This window comes from Dermacentor andersoni, chromosome 2 (assembly GCF_023375885.2).
Source record: "Dermacentor andersoni chromosome 2, qqDerAnde1_hic_scaffold, whole genome shotgun sequence".
In the NCBI taxonomy this organism is placed as follows: domain Eukaryota; kingdom Metazoa; phylum Arthropoda; class Arachnida; order Ixodida; family Ixodidae; genus Dermacentor; species Dermacentor andersoni.
In genome coordinates this window covers 99,589,260-99,609,999 of record NC_092815.1, presented here as the reverse complement: position 1 = coordinate 99,609,999, position 20,740 = coordinate 99,589,260, and the positions used below count along the sequence as shown (strand labels likewise).

Genomic DNA, 20,740 nt, shown 5'->3' with positions numbered 1-20,740 from the left:
ATTGTTTCTTTTTTTTTCAAGACAGTGGAACTAACGAAAAAAAATTATACAGATCCAACCGACATGTTGGATTCAGAAACGATGCTTGCGTGAAGCAGTTAAATGAATGTCACGAAATTGATTATGTTCTGCGCAACGTATGTTGCACCACAGCGACTGCGTGCCTGCCAGTGAAGACAGAAAGACATGGAGACCCCCGCCACGTGGTCCGTGCGACCAGGCGTCATACTATCTCCGGAATCTGCCCCCTTTGCTATGCCATTCTATCGAGGCTCGGTGCGTCGACTACAGAGGGCCGAGTCTTGATATAGTGCAACGGTAAACTGCCCTTTATTCGGCTAAAGACGGACAAATCAGATGGTCAAGCCCGAAATCCTAAGAAAGCAGGTAAATATAAGATTGCTTTTATTAAAAGATTTGTGCTCTGGATGACATACATTTGTTGCAGTGAGGACAGTTAGGTATCATTCGTTTTATCACTGAGTAATTCTGTCGAAAACAACGCCAGCAGCCGGGACATCAGACAGGGTAGTAAAAAAAATTGGAGGACGCTTAAGCTTCGCCTTCAAGAGTGGAACGCGATAGCGTTATCCCACCCCGTTCGCACCACCTTCTCAAACGCGCTACGCCAGCCAAACGTCGCGATCGCCGCAGATAGCCGGGCCCCGACGCGCCATGAAGGCGGACGCGATCATGGGGCGAGTAGCGCGTCACGTGTCGGGGCAGCGCCGTACATTGCGAGGAGGGGGTCTTCTGTGTTTGCCGCAAGATGGCTCTGCGTGTGCGCAGAGCGCAGAAGAAATGTAGCGGAAACGTACTTCGCTACTCGTGAAACTGCGACTTCTGTAAGTTACATGGTCATAATTACCGATATACACAGTATACGCAGTATAACTTTCTACGGCACGTTTCTAAAGGAACACCGCATTCACTAGAGGCGATTTTGTCCCGCTTTGAAGGAGCGAAATCGTGGCTGAGTGGTAGCGTCTCCGTCTCACACTCCGGAGACCCTGGCTCGATTCCCACCAGCCCATCTTGCAAGATGTTTTTTATTTATGAAGTGCCTTCTGAGATTTATCGGTCACGGCCAACGCCGCTGACGCCGACACCGACGACATCGGCTTTTCTGCGATACGAGCTCCTTAACGCTGTCGCGTTAATATGGTCGTGATGCTCTGCGTGTTGCCTATCACGCAAGACTGCAGCAACCCAGCCATTGTAAAAAAGTCCGGGTGGGTTCGCAGAGGCAACTTTGATTCAAAGGGAGAACCGAGATCAGCAGCGCTAGGAAGCTTAAAAGATGGAACCTACTTGACCACACGTCACAAGCGTTACCGACACACGGATAGGCGGTATAAGAAAAGATGGAGAGGCACGATGTGTAAGCCCGTATGTGAAGATGCGCGCAATACAATCATAACCTGTGAGACGGCATTTCTACTTTACTTTATTAGTGCAGAAGCGCTCCCTAAGGGTCAATAAATGTGCATGTTTAATTGCTGCGGAATTACGTTTCTGTAGCATGCAATAACAACATTGCGCCCCTCTTACCCCGAGCGAGTGTTTGGAGAGCCAGAAAAGACGTAAAAATTAAGGATGTGCGGTGACCCTCCACTGAGGATCCCACAGCAGCTTGCGTGCCGGTCTAGAGCTTAAAAGGACCTTGTTCGGGTCTATAGGTAATTGGTTACCGGTAAGAAAGCGCCAAATTGCAGTACAATGAACGCAAAAGCCGAATTTTAAGCCAGTTTTGAGAACGTTTTGAGCGCCGAAATTGTCCGAATAAGATAAAATATGCTGCAATCCACACTAACGAACGGGCGTTTAGGTTCTAGCGTTAATTCCAACAAATAAAGGTTCAGAAATTATTTTCCTAAGTATTTGATCAACTAATCTGTTCCATATTGTTAAAACAGCTTTTTTTAAGCTTTACCGGTCTAAATTAACTTAAGGTAGATATTTGTGTCCTGACTTAATTTGCGTAAGCTTCAACGACGATAATCCCACAATAAGCAATGCCAACTTCTTGGTGCATTTTACGTGCAGTAAATTCATGTAGTTGGTTTTCTGGCCAACATCTGTGACGGCTGGTAAACTTAAGAAAACGAGGTACCAAGTTTACAACGCTATGCACTAAAAGCGGATATGGCAGTTTTGTACGCTATAATCTATGACAGCGTCTATAGAAGGCAAAATGACCGCCCTATAGTTTGCAGTTTACGTTATTTGTTGCAACGTTTACGCAAGTCTTCAGGAACTCCCATTATTCTCGCATTTGTTGAGCCGTGTGTATAACTTGACCATTTTGTTCACTTCAGACCTCTCAATAGATGCGAGAGAAATCCAGTGGACGCAAAGCTGAAGCGTCGTTTTAATTTTTCGTCATTCCACACTCCACTGCCAACCGCATGCTAGGAGCACAAGGGCCTACCTCGACGTAGTTCATGTAGCCGTCCGTCTGCGTGAAGTTCGCACCATAGCCGAGCGGGTGCACTGGATCAAGCGTGGCGCTGACGCCGTTGTCGTCCGGGTCACGGAGCGTGAAGCTGCGGCCGTACGTGGCGACACCTGGAATTATCTTGTGCTTCGGCACCCCAACGTTTATCCACCTGCCAAGGCACGATTCCTGGACTCGTAGAAGTGACGCCACAAATAAACCGCTTAAACTGCCGCCTGAGTTCAGCTACTACTTTGAACATCATGCGTTTACTAATAAACTTTTCTTTTTCAGGCTGCGTGAGTAGTGTGCTTGCGACTACCGGAAGGACCCGACGGCACGAGTTTGGCATTGATATTTGCAAAGAAAAAAAAGTCTTTTTTTTTTTTCACAAGCGTACTACTACCACATCAAAGAGACGAGGGTCTAATAGTGCGCTATGAGGACGTCACGAGAAGTGATGATGTCGGCAGCTTACAGACTCGACGCTGGTGCTCCGGTTCCCTTCGTAATAATAAAGTCCACTTGTAATCTTCGTCTTAGACAGCTCATCCAGCTTGTAGTCGAACGTCATGAGGAAGAAGTAGTTCACCTGACTGCATGTGCAACAACATTACGGGCACCAATTGAATGACCAAATCAAAAGTTTAATAAACGGCCGACTAACCTCAAGCTCACTACTTCTGCAAAATATTTGCATGCATTTCTTTTTTTTTTTACCCATGGCTTCAACAGCGATGAGAGCGGCCACACCTTAGGGGCTGAGCAATGTACAGTAAGTCACGTCACAGGTAGAATTGAGGGCATCGTAGAATTGAGGGCATCACGGTATTTCGATGTTCTGTCAGGATTTGTTTAAATGTGGCGTTTGACGTATTGTACTAGTCCGCAGTTTCTGAGAGAACGCTATTACTTTCAGGACCTTAATGTATCATCTACATTCGGCTTTGAACAGACACGCTGTCAGGATAACTAATGAATCATTAGAAGACCAATGTGGCATAGGTACGACGGAGACAAGGATAAACGCGTCTTCACGTTCTCGTTCGTTTTCTGTAAACAATAGCTTTATGTTTAGCAAATAAGCGCCGAATTATGCCTGAATAGATAAGTATCACAGTCTCCCATGTATCGATGGAAAATAAGCCTCGAGAAGCGACACATTTTTCTAACGTTTCTGACGAGACTCCTCTGTGAAACAAGACCCGTTTTCGCAAAAAACATTTCTTACGCTGACGCTGTTCGTAAGACCAAACGCCACCCAAACATTAGCGAAGGTGGCTTGTCTAATGGCGAACAGCACTTACGAAAGAAACGCTTTGTCAATACTGCCCCAACTCTTCGCGAGACAAAAGAATGGTTTACGCTACGACGCATTACGTCACAGTTGTGAAGTCTTTTATAGCTCGCAACGACACGAACAAACCATGTAGTATCTATAATAAATTGTTCATTTTATTACTTGAAGACCTATCTGCTGTTTCCATCTCGCCAGCTGGCCTGATCATTTCAATGTTTCGCACTCCTGCGTCGGTATACTTGTCAGGACCCATTGAAATGCTCCTTTAATACCACCGCTGACATGCATGGGTACATCTTCGCAAAAAGAATGAGCAAGATTTTTTTAGCAAAGCGATGAACAGCCCCGTTCATCGCTTGGCGTCTGTTCGTGATTTTCTTGCGCTAAGTTTCAGCATTGAAAGAACGAAAGAGCACGGGCTTCCACAAATTGCGCTTCGTCCTTCGGTCTCGTGTTTTTTTTTTTTCTTTCATTCTTACAACTCCGCGCAACAGAATCCAGCACAGAACAAGAAATTAACAGCTAAAGGAAACTAAAGCTTAGACATTGGTACTGAAGTGTTCCATTGCCTTCTATCCTTTAGCAGCAGAAAGAGAAAGGGGCACAAACATACAGTGAAATGTGGAAAATTAAAAAAGAAGAATGGGTCGCAAGAGCTTTCGGGAACAATGAAATGACCTGAGCGTTTCAATGGTTACCTGGCTATTCTCTCGTACGGAAAGAGGCTGCAGTTGGGGTCACGACACGCAGGAAGCTGGAGCGTGATGAGATACCCATCCCCAAGAAAGCTTCGAAGTTGCTGCGAAACAAGGCAACAATAAAGCACGCTGTAGCTAATATTCTGTGTGTGACCCGCTATATCAGATTTCCTGCATGTTATAGGTTGTTTCCTGCGCGCATACGGCGGTCATGATCATTGCTGTCGTTTTTTTTATTACACATTTTTCTCGCAACTTGCACGTAACGGAAAAGCCGGGTTATCGCTCTCTATTATGACACGCAGCGGGGACGGTTATGGCACCCAGGGATAATGGTGTACTGCCAGTACTTTTCGTGTATTGTCCTTTGTTAGTAAAGCTGCAGGTTGTATGGGCAGGTGCTGGCTGCCCTATTTCAGTTTTGCGCTCTTTATGCCCGCGTTGCTATTGGATCACATTTCGTTATCTATAACGTGCTTGCTTATTTTTGTGCATTGAAAGGTTCTGTTATACCTACATATAGACCGTCGCCTCTCTCCGTTCATTGCGCTCCTGCCCTGTCTGGTAGAGTGAAGCAGAAACACTTACTGCGCCTCCCTCCAAATGCTTGTCTCATATGTAGATTTATCTCCTTTTTGCCCCTGCTGCCATAAGTAGGCGTCTACTCTTACGCCGCTGTCACATGCCCCCATTCTCAAAACTGTTACATACGCCAACGCTCCCTCCCAAGCTTATGAGATTTCTTTTGTTGTCACCCTAATGAAGTTGCAAATGGCAACGATATCGCTCCGCTTGCAAAGCGGAGGACCCGGTCCTTCCAGGTGAAAGTTGATTCCGTCCAACCCGAACACCACGAGCCAGTGTTTCATCTTGCGGAGGAAGTGCCACATCTTTTGTGGTTCGCGTATCCGCTTCAGCAGGCTCTGTAGGTGTGCGCCGCCTCCGTAGCTGACCAAAGTCCTCACTTCGGTCGCACTCGTTTTGTGCCTCAGCATGCCCATGTCGCGCAGTATGTCTGCGTTGTAAAAAAAAAGGGGGGGGGGGGGGGGGGCATACGCAAATTAGAGGATTCACTCTTATCAACGCGGACATTTCCCACGATTCAAGGCTTGGTCTACTTTATATTAGAAATCTAATGTGGGCTTACTGTGATTTATGCCTTAAGGCGAGCATAGCGACAAGCCGTCGCCGACAGATCGTAAATGCTCTCGGTTACATATCGTGGTCTAAATCACTTAAGGCAGTAGTGGAAGAGTTTTTAGTGACCTCCGAGTAACACAAAGCATGTCTATGAAAACCAGTAAGTGGTTGTGTAAATTATCCTCTGTGGCACATCAAAGTGTAACTCTCCTGTGTTTTGCCCCCTTTTCTACAACGCCAATACGCGTGCATAGATGTTGCTGTTTTTTCTTTTTCCAATTAAAGATTTACTGCACATGAGACGCACTTTACTCATAATTACGCTCGTCTCTTTGTAATTTCGCTTGGGAAAGCACATGACTTCTGCCATATCGGGCTTAACTGTTTACGTTAGAGAAAAGAGAACGAGACTATGCTATCCGAGGTGGAGTAAAATAATTATATTCTTTGCATTGCAACCATACTTTTTCACCTCTGGTGTTTGAAAATACTACCCCAAAAAGAGCAGATATTTCTGTTTCGTGTGAGAGTGTCACTATGTACTTGCAACTTATCCCTTTATGTAACGATGGTATGCTCAAGGTTGGTCGAAGTCCGAAAAACAGTGTTTAGACTGATTCAGGTGCTGCCCAATTCAGGTGTTGCCCAGTCATAGCAACACCATCCAGGCACTATCGCAAGATTTCTCATTAGTACCCTCCGTATGGAATCCCATAATGAATTGTGGCTATAGGACATGCTGAGTCTCCATGTCTATGAAAACTAATAAGCGGTTGTGTAATTACAGTCCACAAAACCACCTGTTAAACCTCCTATATATCTCCTATAGAAACGGCACCAGAATTATCCTTTAGAAAATATTGTAATGATGCGTCCTAGGATGAAAAAAATAAGGCAGCGAACTTGTCTGACCTAGCAGAACCACAGCCCAATTTTTAGGGAAGTGGTTTCTTTCAAGCAGTTGCGTAACAAATTTCAGTTGCTTGCAATTAACCGAGATGCTTTACAACGCTGATCGTATATGACTCATCCATTTGCAGTATTGCTCGTGTATGACGCTTTTAAACACTTGCCTAACTAATGTCTATCCAAAGTCGTACCTAAACTGCGCGCATTTACTTTCACAAGCACATCCGCCTAATGCTGCCCCCATTTTCGCCAAACTTAATCGAAGTAGCTTATAGTTCACCCAAAAACGGCGCGGAAATTTTGCTTGGTAACGGTAACACACGCTTTAATCTTTGCCTACACCTCGCCCATGTATACGTGTAGATTCACAAGACGGGACGAACTGCCAATTCAGTCTGCAGACGACCGTAACGTGCATAGCTGCAACGAACTGCGCTGCTATAGCGGCTCATCTGATGAGTTTCTGGGTGTGCCGTGATTCTAGGGCACAGAACTTCGTCATGCTTATCTGCTAGCTCAATCGGTAATCACTTCAATTTAACCAGCTCCCTACTTCTATGAAATATAGACAAGATGACTCGTTTTGTTAGCCGAGGACACTGCGGATGCCTCGTATGCCGTTTGAAGATAGGAAGTAATCGAGGATTCAGTGATTATTTGTAAAGCTCGTAACTAATGCAGAAACCTGAAAGTACATCAAGACATTCGTCCCTTCAGGCGCCGTGTCCACATTTGCGGACGCGACTAGTTCTTGCCGGTTCTGGCGAGTGGTGGCCAAGAAATAGCAGCAGGCATGCAGCTTCTGGCGAATGGAACCACTTGCATGCTCAACGTGCCTTCAATTCACTTCCAGTGATCTCGGTATTGCTACAGACGACCACCTCGCTGGAGGTACTACCATATTTGACTGGATGCGTGGCGTACCGGCAACAATATTTAAAGAAAATACATTTTGTGCGTAATGCATGCAATCAATCAGCGTTGAAATGGTGCGTGTGCTTCAAGTCAGTGATCTAATTTTTGTACAAGGAGGAAGCAATATTGTCTGCACAATAATTATATAATAATTACTCTCTAATTATAATGACTCAGCACAAGGCGCCATCCTACCACATTGTCTTTCTTGCAGTGGAGTGTAGAGTGATGTGGAATCAAGTTGTGCAAAGTTGACACCTTTGTAGACAGTCCTTCATAATTCCCGCCTGAAGGAGTTAGACATAATGTTACTCCAACTTTCCACAAATACGAAACCGGTGAGATGTAGAGTTCCCTGATAATGGGAAACACAGCGGATAACGGCCGTATAACATTTCTGGCCGCTTTATGAAAAATTCTTTAACGAAAATAAAATACACGAAGGGGCTGACAGAGGCAGTAGCACACTGTGGTATAAAGGTTATAAACAGGGATCAGGTGCCTAAGAAACGCTGACCAACTTTTCGATATCGAAACGAAATAGCCTCCTATCGATAAGTTGGCCAGCTTTTCTGAGGCGTCTTATCCTTATCCTGAGGCGTTTTATCTATAGCCTTCATACCACACTTTAACAAAAACTGTAATTAATATGTATACAATAAACTTGGTATCTGCACTTGCTTTAATTACTCTACCATCCACGTTTTAGAGCGAAGCTCTTAGGAGCCTGTTCCCGCAGGGAGCGGCGGCATCGTCTCTCATAACCGAGCGAACGAGCACAGTGAAGTATGAAAGCAAACGCAGAGCGCAGCGAGAGATCAAAAACGGTGATACAGAAGAGAGCGCGAGGAGGAAAGCGAAGAAGGAGGGTGCCGCGGAACCATGCGGTGGAAAGTGGAGGAGGAGGGCATGGAGAAAGCGTGAGAAGAAAATTGCAAGACGGGCTTTGCGGCGACGATGGCTACAAGACGGCGCCAGAGTAGCGCGTGTAGTCTAGACGGAAACAAAGCATTGCGTGAGAGGATGTCTGCCTGCGGTGGCTGCTGTGAATCTCGCACACACGTCGCCCGCGCACTGCCTATCGCTACCTCCTCATTAGCGACGCAGTCGCGCCACATTTCGCTCCGTTTGCAACGTACCGCGCGAGGCCGATTGTCTGCGCCAGCCAATATATCGCGAAATGAAAACGCGTATAGAACTGAGCTCGAATTTCGCATTAGAGAGTATCGTAATCGTCGGGGTACACTTCTTCAATAAACTTGCAATATATATTCGTTGCCAATATTTGACAAGATGTTACTAGGAAGTTTTAAGATGTATAAAGGTGGTTAACAAATAGTCGCTTCACAGTTGACACGTTCTACCAACATAAGATAATAAGCAGTCGATAAGAATTTAACCGACATTTTATGTCTATTTTTCCAAATCATTGTCGGTGGCCAACAGTCGGCAAGATGTTCCTAGGAAGTTGTTACGGTGTCTAAAGACGGTTAATTCAGTGTCGATAGGTTCTAGTAACATTTTTCTAAAGGCGCTTTATTGAATATTACTAAAAAATTTTGTAAGGGTTGATCTCGGCGGTAATTATAGGTTGCAAGGCTAAATATTGCGCCTTTCATAAAACACGCTGATCATTCGCATAAGTAATTTACTGCAACGGCTGCAGTTTACCCACACATTCTGAGCTTTTCCTACACATTACCCATACCCGTTTGTCTTGTTTCCATCAAACAGAAACCAAGTTACTTGTTTAGCCCACCGAAGACATCGGAAAAACATGCTGGATGCCATGAAAATGCCAAAACGCATGAAAATAGGTAGAAAACAAGTACACAGCAATTACTTGCGACTATAACAATAAACTAGAAACGTTAAGCCTTCTCCAGATATCACCCGTAAAATGGACCCCATTACCACCTAATTTCTGCTTGGTGTTACGCGCGGTTATCCTAAGGAAGCGGTGAACAGCAGTTAACGGCCGACCCACGCTTTGAAGCATTAGTGAATAGGATTTTTTTAGATTGGCTGTGTTTTTAACGGCACACATTTACCTTTGCATGTTTATTGGCCATGATACTGCCTATATTTTCAGCAAATTTAGTCTTCGTGGCAGGCATCTTTCGGGACAGCAGACTAGATTCTGTACCTTTCGCAACACTATCTTACATATAACGCGCTCACGAGTTCTTGTTTATGTAATTTACTGCAAAGGTCGCAATTCACCCATCCACATGTAAGTTCGCCTACTTATTACCCACACCTTGTCCTTATCTTCAGTCACTGATGACTTCAGGAAAACTTACTACGGTCCTCGATGTGACTCGATGTGACGTAATGTTCTCAAGGGACACTAGAAAACATAGGTGATAAAGGCCATATAATTAATTAAAAACAATCGCTTAACTTTTTTTTTTTCAAAGGCTGCAACTATAACTTTGCCCATTAATGACACGTATGATACCCCTCTTACCTCAATATAACCATATTGCTTTAGGTTAATTTCTTGCAATACATTGAGTAACATTACTGCACGGTTCGTAAAATGTCTCTATAAACCTATAAAACATTTCTATACGCAATATTCTTTAGAACCTGCAGTAAAACAACCCACTTCTAACTATTCGTACACGTAAACTATAGCATGAATGAATGAATGTGTGCTGTTTAGTGGCGCAATGGCCAGGTATGGCCAAAGAGTGTCATGTCAGTGTAAACCATAATATAGTCCCCTATTATTTGCAAATATAAAATTGTTACCCTCTTTTCTTCTGCCACGGCGGCAAGGAAACTTTGTAAGTGTTTCATATATCGTCTCATCTAAGGCGACATACGAGGATTTGGCAATTTTCATCTAGGCGCTTTTTAAGCCACAGACTTCGACATTGGCGGGCAACTTTCTGTGGCAATGAAGGGTGTTGAGGCTACGGAGACAAAGTGCCTCACACTGTGAAATATTCCACAGTGCACAACTAAGAGTGCTCCCGAAAAGAAGGCCCCCATCCTCACCCGCGTTAGGTCAAGCAGGGGTAGAGAGTATTTACACATCCTATTTGGTATAGCAAAATAAAACCAAACAGACCACTCAGTGTTCGATCTTACTTATTTTTCTACTTTCTTATTTCTCGTTTCTATTCTTTGCTGTGCTTTTCTATTCCCTCAGTACCTGTACCAATAAACCAAAAGCGTCGTTCAAACCCTGCCAGAATACTTGGCGCAGTAACACACGTGCAGACGCACCAACCCCGTAGCTTTCCCTTTATTGCCTCAGAAAGTTGCACGCGAGTGCAGTCGCGATAACAGTTTCGCTGTAAAATGCACTAAACGTGCGTCGTTCTTTCTGTAAATAAAAGCCTTATAAAACGCTAAGGACCCAAGGCGCGTAAACGGGTGCACAGCGCCGGCGTACTCCTCTCTCCCGTCGCGCCCCTCTGGCGGAAGATGAACTCTCCCGTGTCGTTGTCTGTCTCCACGTAGGAGTAGATGAGGTGCGTGCACATGCCGAGCGGCAGGGTGTTCAGGCTGAAGCGCCGAATGCCCACTCGTTCGAACGCCTCGCCACGCATGAAGCACGCTAGGGGCGCCGTCACGCGCCCGCCGGCTTGGTCCACAGCCTCCCTGACTTCCTTGCCCCTGTACAGTGCCTGCAACAGGATGGCAGCGCGTTCGTCTTGAGCGAACTACACGAAACTCGAGACTTTTATGGCGATAATACATCTTAGAGAGAAAGAGAGAGAGACAAAGTGATTGTAGAGAGGAAAAGGCGCCCTTTTGCAGCCCTTTGATGGTCATTGATCAAACAATGATCAGCTGCCGATGATCATTGCTTCTGTTAAGTGAAAGGGTATACTTCATTACTTCATTGGGTCACCAGGTTTACAAAATCTAACTTCTTTTTTTTTTTTGTCGATAGGATCCTATATTCTAGAGAAAGAAGGTCATACGTGGAGTTAGACAAAATAGCGCTTCATGACTTCTTCAAAGAAGCATAAAAGCTTTCTCTCTATAATTATCTTTATCCCCAACATCACTTTTATGTCGAATAAAGAGAGACATTCAATTAAATCGGAAAGATGAAGTATTCTTTCAGTATAACTTCCTGCGACCGTTCTCATAGATAAAGTACTTTCACACAGAACATGTAGGTCTTGGCTAAACCGCCAAGGCAGCGATAGCGAAGTTGCAGCAAAACCAAATGAAAATATTTTGAGTTTATGGTGGTGTTGGTTGGCTTCCGCCTCTGGAAATAAAGTAAACACTTTGTGTTGAATGTGGGCGCTACATGCTCATTCATCTTACATAATATAGACCCCGGCTAAACGTAAATAGGTGCTTCTGACATTGCGTTTGTTCACAAGTATGGCTATATTCGTTCAGGATATTTCCAAACAAATATATGTTATCAAATCCAGTGCCTCCCCCCCAAAAAAGGAAGAAAGGAAAAAGCGGCTCCAAAAGCAAAACTAAACATTCAAACTACAGCAATCTGGGAAGCAAAGTATCAGGGCTCAATTGGCGAAGCATCTCTTTCGAACGTGCTTTTTTCCTATTTGTCAGCCGCCTTCACTAATACTTTGTCCAGTGTCAGGATTCGCACAACCTTTATCTTAAGAAATATTTTAGCGCAAAAGAGTTTTGTTAATACTTTCAAAGCTCCACTACGATTATTTAGACTAGTTGGGTTCTTCGCTAATTTTAGCAGTTATCTAACTTTATTTCGGCACAGCTTTCGTTTAGCACTCACGCGGCATCCGAAAGATGGCATCGCTGTGCCAGAGGCATGTCGATTCTGAAGCACACTGTTTGTTTTGTATTGTTTGAACTTTGACAGCCTTCGGGGGCCTTCTACTCAAAATTTGCATTTCAGATCTCTCACTCGTCACGCACGAGGGGTTGGGTGGTGACCGGGCGGTATCCGTTGAGCGCTTTCCACACGCTGTCCACAATGGGGAAGAGCTCGCCCACACAGTCTCCCGAGTAGTCGTCCGCGTCCAGCGACCACACGAATACGCCACCCATTCCTTGAGACCGGAACCACAAGGCCTGCGGTGGCACCGACAGTGCGAGACAGTAAATTGGCAGCGGTAAACAGTGCAATCGCAATTCCTCTGAACGGAGAGTCCTGGACCGGAATGGACAAAAATGATTAGGTTAATGAGGATTGCTCCCAGTTTGCTACCCTAAATTGTGGGAAGGAAGAAAGACGACATAAAAATTAGGATCATATGGAAACAATGCCGAGTTTGAAGCGATCCTCCCATACGTGGGTGTACACATGGGCGTAGCAAGGGGGAGGGTCTAAAGGGGGATGGGGGTGTAAACTGGGAACGTGTACCTCCGCCTCCCCTAAATTTCTGTCTACCAAGCATACCTGGCATAAAAGGACCTGTGACAACACACGCCTAGTGTTTGCGTGTGCTCGTGCACGTGCACGTGCGTGTGCGTGTGTGGGGGGGGGGGGGGGGGGGAGGGAAGAGGGCGCTCGTGCTCTAGGACGCAGTGGTACACTCGAGTATGCACAAGGTAAAAATCAATCTAAATCATGTGAACTTGAACTGATTTATGGTCGCACAAAGTCCTATTAGCTGAGGCTCATTCAGATTCATGTTCACGCCCACTCCTAGTCAGCTATAGTTACGTACTAAGAGTCACAAACAAAAAGCGCCAGCAGACTCAAAGTCAGTCGAACTTCTCAAAAATCAGAACCATGTTTGTTGCAGGATCTCTAAAAGCGAGACAACGCAGGCGCTGATGTCCGACTAGTTCAACATCGCATCCTGGTACAGTACATTTATTTTACACAGGGCCATTTCACACAACTTGTTCAACATCGACCATGTTTTCTCGCTCTGCGTGGTTTTCTGTTGACCTATAGCAAACGTGTTCTTTTTTAGAATGCCGACGCTCAACGACTTCAGCCAAATTTACTTACTGGTCTTCTCAATCTCAAAGGGTTCAAACAGAATGTATCTGCTATCTGCGTTTGTTAGTCTGAGTGAGAGCGATTGAATCGACTAATTAGTAGGAGTTCGGTGACTTATTCCCTATAGCAATGGCAAAAGATAACCCCCCACGTCCTCAGCCGATGACTTTGTTGCGTTGTGATCTACAGCGACAGCTTCATAGTGAGTGTTGCATGGAACCTCGTCGTTTCATCTCACGCCTTCTATGTCACTCACAAGTTTGAAGGGTCAGCGCAAGCCTTGACAATCAAGTGCCTCGGGGCCCGATGGCTGCCACTGAATTTCAATGCATGCTTTTCTTACCTATTCCAATAAAACAATATCACAGCTTCCATTGCCGATTTCATCCCTCTCGCACAAAAATAGGCAAGAGTATGTAAGTGTGTCTCTACCCGAGGCCTACCTTCGCTGCTGCGCTAGTCTCGTCCTCGTAGCTGATCCACTGATCCTTGTAGTGCAGGTAGGCCATACCTGCCGTCTGCACCCACGTCGCTTCCCAATCGTAGTATTTCAAGCGTCGACAGGCCTGAATGAAATAAAATGAAAATACTCTGTAGCCGTTACTATGCTGGAGATATAAAGTTGGTTGAGACTAGTAATTGCAGTCTTTCAATGCGACTGTTTAGAGTGGCATCCCCAAAAAGCATCATGAACCCCAAGGGAGACCACATCTCCCTAAACCCTCAAAGCCTAAAGTAGGACGTACGTGTGAAGGCATGCGCAAGGTATCCTTTAATAGGAGAGCTAATAGGTGGGTGGAGGATCTCTGGTGTTATGTTCGTCTCCGGCGGAGCAAACTGGACATGGGTCCGGTTCACCTCCCCGCCTTTCCTCTCTTCAGTGCCTCTCTCTCTACCTCTACCTCCTGCGGAGCTATGGTTTCCAGAAGAAGATTATACGGATCCCATGCACTGTGAAAATCGACGTGAACGAAGCTTTCTGTGCTGTTGGCGTTGACTGACGAAAATTGGCTGCGATTTTGGCGGTGAATGTTTAATTTCTTCAGTGTTTAGCCCTGCGCTGGAGGGGTGAGTTGCTGTTAAACGTTACCTAGCGTGCACCGTTTACGGTTGTCTACGTATCACACAGAACACACAGCGAGACCTGATTGCTGGAGACGTCGTTGTGCGCCATTGTTCACAGCCTGCGAAAAGGTTAGCACTGTTATTGCCTCACACAGGTCAACCCATCGTGACATAAGTGTTAAAGTTTCATTAATTTACGGGGCATTACAGCCAAACCCATAATTTGAATATGAGGCACGTGGTAGTAAGGGACTCCGGATTAAATTTTACCATCCTGGTATTCTTTAACTTGCACCTAGATCTCTAAGTACATGAGCGTTCCTGAGCTTCGCCCCCGTCGAAATCTTAAGGTTGAGAGAATACGAGCGGGAGTTGACGATACCCCATGGGTTCTTTTGTCTAAGTGTGGTGTACCGAGCAAGTTACCGAGGAATTCTTCAAGCGACTTTCGAGTACAAAGCATAATGCTGGTAGATGCGATGATGATGAATATGCCTGTGGCATACACTATATAAGCAAGCTCGCTGAAGAAAAATGGGGTTTGTTATCTGCAACCTTGTGTACTATAAAGACAGGACCCACCTCCACGTAGTTCATGTAACCGTCTGTCATAGTGAAGTTTGCGCCGTAGCCGAGTGGATGCTTTTCCGCGAGCTTGGCGCCGATTCCGTAGCTGTACGGATCGTTGAGTGTAAACGTACGGCTGTACGTGGCAATACCAGGCACCATCTTGTATTTCGGAACCCCAGCGTCGACCCATTGTTTCAGGCAAGTCACCTGTGAGCACCAAGCACGCTGTGTAAAAGCACAGCCACGTTTGTGCACCTTCACCAGATACAAAAATACTGTTCTTCATTGCCGTTTCAGTGGCTTCCTAAACCAATAAAACGCAGAAAGCGAGCCTGACGTAAGGAGGAGAAAACGGAGGAATAAATAAGTTTGAATGGTTGCCAGGATCCTGCATTATTATTTTTTATGCTTTACTAACTAGGTCCTATACTTACAAGTGTTGTTTATCAAAATAAAATATTTTTCACTTCCTCATTCCCCTCCCCGCGTGCATTGTAATAAATTAGACAAAGTCTAGTTAACCTATCCCCCTTTCTTTCCTTCCCTAACTCTCTCTGTTTTTGTCAAGAATACCCATCGATCAGGCTGTATGCTCGCCACGCATAACATTTTAATCAGAGTTGTTATGTTTTTTACCAGCTATTATATTATCGCAGTTAGATTTGTGGAGCTCTCCGGTTGCTTGAAGCACTTTCGGTTTCGACCCTCATCCCTCAAGCATCAGCAAAAGGGCCGCAGGAAAGCTTCCGCGTTGCAAATTTTGTACCAGCAAAAATAGACTCATGTGATGCAAGGATCAAGCTGTGCACTTCATGAATACAGTCTTTAAAATTCTTCTATCCCTGCAAGTAACGTTCACATTCAGCCTAAATGTTATAGTTTGCACTTCTTATGGCGCACTATATAACCTAATATTCACTGTTACTATCGTGAATACCGGATATATGCTGCCGCTCCATCATTCGTGTTTAGGGAAATGTACGCCTATATCTTTCACTTATTTTTGCTCGCATAATGCTAAAGCAGATCGCGCATTAAAACACTTACCTACCAACTCAAAATGTGGGCGCAACGCAAGTGTATTGCAAAACTAGTGTCTCCTGCCTAACGTGCTTTATAGAGACAGTGAGAAGAAGCCGGAAATCATGACAGCATTCTTTCGGAACGGTCTTTCTCTGTTCTCAATGCTAAGACGGCTGGTTACAAACCTGAAAGACAAGATTTGTTGACTTTGGTGTCCTGTTGTTGTGATCGTGCGTCGGTCCCGCGACACCAGCTGCTGACAGGCGTCACGGGGCTCGGATTCGCAGCCCCTTTGTGGGACACCGTCTGTTACGTTTGTCGTATAGCCGGAGGGTGGATGCCGGTGTCATTATGACATCGATGGCAGCGGAATTTTAGCTGAGCCAGAGTGAACACAGTTCGTTACGAGAAAGCGACAACGAGATGTTTCCCAGCCGTGTTGCGAGAAATTCCTTAAAAAAAGTATATGTTAAAAGGATACTAAAGGCAAATACAAACTCAAACTACAGTGGTAGATTACTGCTCGACAATCTCTAGGGCGTCAATATTATACCGAACAAAGCTTTAATAATCGAGAAAATGAGGTAAATGCAGGACATGATTAAGAGACTCCCCCGGGACATTCAAGCACTAGCCCGATGACGAAAGCACTCCTCAGTTAAATTATGTCACTAGTACTCAACTAGTTGCAAAAAAGATCCTCGTATTGTATTATAATATGAAATAAAATGCTTCTTATGTAGTTCCAGTTCATGCTCAGAAAAAAAGAAATTGAAATTACCGTTGACAACGGCGAGAGCGGTCGAAAGGTTTCGTTTTCACTCGACTCCGCCCACGCTTTCGCGTTTCGGTACTTTCCTGATCGCGTAGTGCTGCGCTGGTTTTGCTGGCTCGCGAAACTCGCCCAAACTGCAGGTAGCAGAGAATTCAAGTTCCATGTGATGTCGCGGGATGTCCGAACGGTCTACGCCACTTGACCAAAAAGCAGTTGCAGCGGTGGATGCGCTGCTCTGTCTTGGCTCGGTGCCGCCATCTTTCGGGCGCCATTTTACTCACCGACGGCAGCAAAGGGCGGTAATGGAGTATGCACCCCGGTTTGGTGGCGGGAGATTTGAAGTTCGAAAAAGGTATTTGGACCCTTCAGATACAATTTTCTCGTAAACTTAGTCTCTTCTTGGTACTAAACAAGCATTTCGAGGTTTCTGGAAGGGTATTTAAACAGTCCACGTCGACTTAGTATTTGCCTTTAGTGTTCCTTTAAAATGGGAGCGTTCCACCACTGCAGGGAGCTCGAGGAAACATCCTCGCCAGAGCCACTGCAGCTAATTGCAGACACCATGTCTGCTGCTTTGTGCCAACCCGTTGGACAAAGCCAAGGCATGTTTGGGAATTTAGGGAACTGACGTACCTTCTGGCAAACTGGTTTTACCTTTCGCCTCTTTTCCCTGTAATTGATGAGACAATGTGGGTGGGTCATGTGTGAGCTGTGTGTGTACCTTTCCACGTTCCTGCTCAGTGACGTTGCGTTTGCTTGCCGCTAACCTGCTCTCCTCGAACAGAGTGCTACAAACTTTCGGATTGGCCAAAAAGGAGGAAGAAGGCGGCGAGTCAAGACGCGCACGCTTCAGTTCCCGCATTTTCCCAACTTTTCTAGCATTTAACCGTCGCGTGTCAATGTTTATTTGTGCACATCTTTTCCATGAAGTTGTAAGGACCACGTGGATACCCTTTTTTGCCACAGTCAGTGGCTTCTCATCATTTTACGGACATTCCTGTACTTCCTTCGGCGGCGTCTAACGAGCACTTCGGAGACCATGCCGTGGCCTACGGGGCGACTCAGTGCCACTAGTCCGCTACCATGATGGAATATCAAATAGAGGGAGAAAATATTCTCCAGGAGGAAGTTACTCAAGACCAGGGATGACAAACCCGGGCGTTAGAAGAGCTGGCGCCAAATCGCGGTCAGCTAACCCGAACGCCATCGAACGCCATGGAAACAAAGACACGAAGATCGTTATTAGTCCAAGAGGTGGGCAGAATATTTCAAAAATTGGAGTGGTTACGATAGTTGACGCAATAGTTGCAGCCGCCGGCATCAGCCAGGACGAGCTCTCACAAGACACTCTATGCCCGAACTTGCAGCAAAATATCATGGCGGCCAGCACTCCTAGACGGGAGAATGCTGACTGATATACCCGCATCAAGCAAATCCGCATCTCAGGCAAGATCCACGAACTGTGCGCGTGCGAGACAGCGCCGCACTCCACGTGCAAGGGGGTCATACGTGGCATACCATTACAAGACGACCCAGCCACGGGGGATGGCAAAATCTTTAACCAGATTTTCCCTCTTGCACTAGCAGCCAAGAAAATCGCTCAGACCGGGACCGTCATCATCGCCTTTGATGGCCACCGGGTACAGAATTTTATCAGGTACGGAACACTCCTGATGAAATGTTCCCTGTATCGAAAGCAAGTGGACGTATGCCACGCCTGAGGAAGTCTCGGGCATTGTGCCGATGTCTGTCCAACAACGAGCGACATCGTCTGTCGGGAACGCGGCCTGCCGAACCCCGATGAGCAATACCAACGCACCGCAAGATGCAAGATCTACGGCGGTCCGCACCTTACCGCTGGTAAATATGCGCATAGATTCAAGACGCCGTACATCGTTCACCGACGACGCTTAGAGCGTGCCAGGCAGCAAGAGCAGCTCCCCGCGCCGTTGATCGTTCTATCCTCTGATCCGCAATCCTCATCCAGCCCCAGCCTTAGGAGCAGAAGACGCTTGCGCTTGAAAGGCCGTTCTACAAGCCGACGGGGCTCCAGAAGTCGCTCTGCCTCAAGATCGCGAAACACATCGCCTTCTCCAGCGCGCTCCAGCTCCAGAGGCCACTCCAAGTCCCGCACCAGGAGCGACTCGTCTGAAAGGCCACGATCCAAGACCCCCACCGGCAGTAAAGACAAGTCCTTGGGCCGATAGGGCCCGTGGCAACCAAACGCAGGCGTCCAACTACCAAGACTCGCACGACCCGCGTCTCACGAAGAAGCTCGAAGAGCTTAGGCGTGCCAATGATGGTCTTAGGAAAGAAAACGCTCACTTCAAGCAGGAAATGAGTCGGCTAGCCGCAGAATGGCCGAAATACGAAGATTGGCGCTCCTCAGCCTGCCGCAAGCTCGTCGGCCTCAGACACGGCAGAGCCTTCCCCCCCCCCCCCCCCCCCCCCCCTGTACAGTTGCAGTGAAGCTTCGCGCCTTTCATCACTCCAGAGAAGACGAGACGGTAGAACTCCTGTCTGAGTGCAAGAACGCCATCTCCAACATACAGACAGGTCTCTCTCACGTACAAGAAATGATCACGCACCCTCAGCTGGGCCTGGTCGCCCTCACCGCGAGAATACTTAGGCAGGAGGGGACCAGCCACATATTTTTGCCAAGCGCATCTACAGCACAAGTCCCAAACATGTACAGCGTCATTGCCTCACCATGTGGCACTTTCACAATCCATCCCCAAGCCCAAACATGGATAACGGAACTAACGCCATAACAATGTGGAAGTGGAATTGCGCAGGGTTCGTCAGCAAACGGGCGACCCTGCGACAATATCTAGAAAGTGTAAAGGACATACCCCAAGTAATTGCCTTGCAAGAAATGATCACATCACCACCCATCAAGCTCCCCGGTTTCCTAACGGTGGCTTCCACTGAAGAAAGGAGGGGGTCGCTACTCTGGTCAGTAAAACGTTCACGTGCATTAAGCGAGACCTCGGACCCGCGGACAATGGGGTCGAGTACGTCATGGCCGAACTCCTTGTCGACCCCCTATGCGGCGCTTAAGAAGCAACAGTATCTTCCTACTCAATGTTTACTGCAGACCCAGCGTTCACAGAGCCAAGGCTGGTGGTATTCTCAAGAGGGCCATGCATCTTGCCTGCTGTTAACCTCTAGTCATCATGGGGGATTTCAATGCCCAACATCAGGCTTCGGGCTATCACACCAATACGAATAAGGGTAGATACATATGGCGCACGGCAACGGATGAAGATCTTGCGCTGGTAACCGATAAAGACCTTCCGACCAGGAGAGGGAGCTCAGTGCGCTGAGATACGACTCCGGATATCCCGTTTATCAAGAACCTGGAAAACGTCAAGTGGAAAAACACAGCCATGAACCTCGGTAGCGATCATTCCATCATCGAACCGGTCATCAAGGCTGCCCGTAACAAGACGAGGACCTTTGAGTTCACTGACTGGGACTTGTTCCGAGCCAACCGCTCCGAGCGCGTCCTCACTCAGGATACGGAACTGGACTTTTGGTGCGACGAGATAAAAGAGGATCTGGCTAGAGCCACCAAGGAGGTGACAACTGATCTGGAGTTGGACAGATGGACAGTAGGCTCGCGCATGTGTTGGAAGCCAAGCAGGCACTGCTCGCGTGATTGAAGACTCAGTGCCATAACAGAAGACTACGCAAGAAAATTTCCGAAATCAACAGGACGATAGAGGCTCATTGCAAGGTGCTATGCAAGCAGCCATGGGACGAGCTGTGCAACTCGGTGGAGGGCCAGCTCAAGACCGGTAAAAGCTGGAAACTCCTCAGGAACCTACTGCACGATGGTAATACCAAGTCCAATCAGAAGAGAGCTTTGGCGAAAGCTGTGCATTGGGCCACGGACTCGACTCCAGATGAGGCGGTCACGGAGCAGCGCATAGACAACTACCTGGCGGCCATGGACAGTCCGGTGCCCCCCAATTTGGAGAGTTTG

General features: G+C 46.7%; 1 protein-coding gene across 7 annotated transcripts in view; it reads right to left on the bottom strand.

The window, feature by feature from the left end:
• The window catches only part of LOC126541552 (probable chitinase 10), a 91,862-nt gene that overhangs the window by 4,084 nt on the left and 67,038 nt on the right, over window positions 1-20,740 (bottom strand). For 6 of the 7 annotated variants that reach the window (XM_050188357.3, XM_055076736.2, XM_055076734.1 and 3 more), the window contains exons 7-14: window positions 14,967-15,161; window positions 13,763-13,885; window positions 12,284-12,439; window positions 10,806-11,040; window positions 5,191-5,450; window positions 4,436-4,536; window positions 2,916-3,033; window positions 2,432-2,626 (exon numbers count right to left, since the gene is read on the bottom strand). In XM_050188357.3, coding sequence (XP_050044314.2) covers window positions 2,432-2,626; window positions 2,916-3,033; window positions 4,436-4,536; window positions 5,191-5,450; window positions 10,806-11,040; window positions 12,284-12,439; window positions 13,763-13,885; window positions 14,967-15,161 — 1,383 coding nt within the window. The remainder of the gene's footprint in view (window positions 1-2,431; window positions 2,627-2,915; window positions 3,034-4,435; window positions 4,537-5,190; window positions 5,451-10,805; window positions 11,041-12,283; window positions 12,440-13,762; window positions 13,886-14,966; window positions 15,162-20,740) is intronic. The other variant, XM_055076738.2, reaches the window with a different exon arrangement.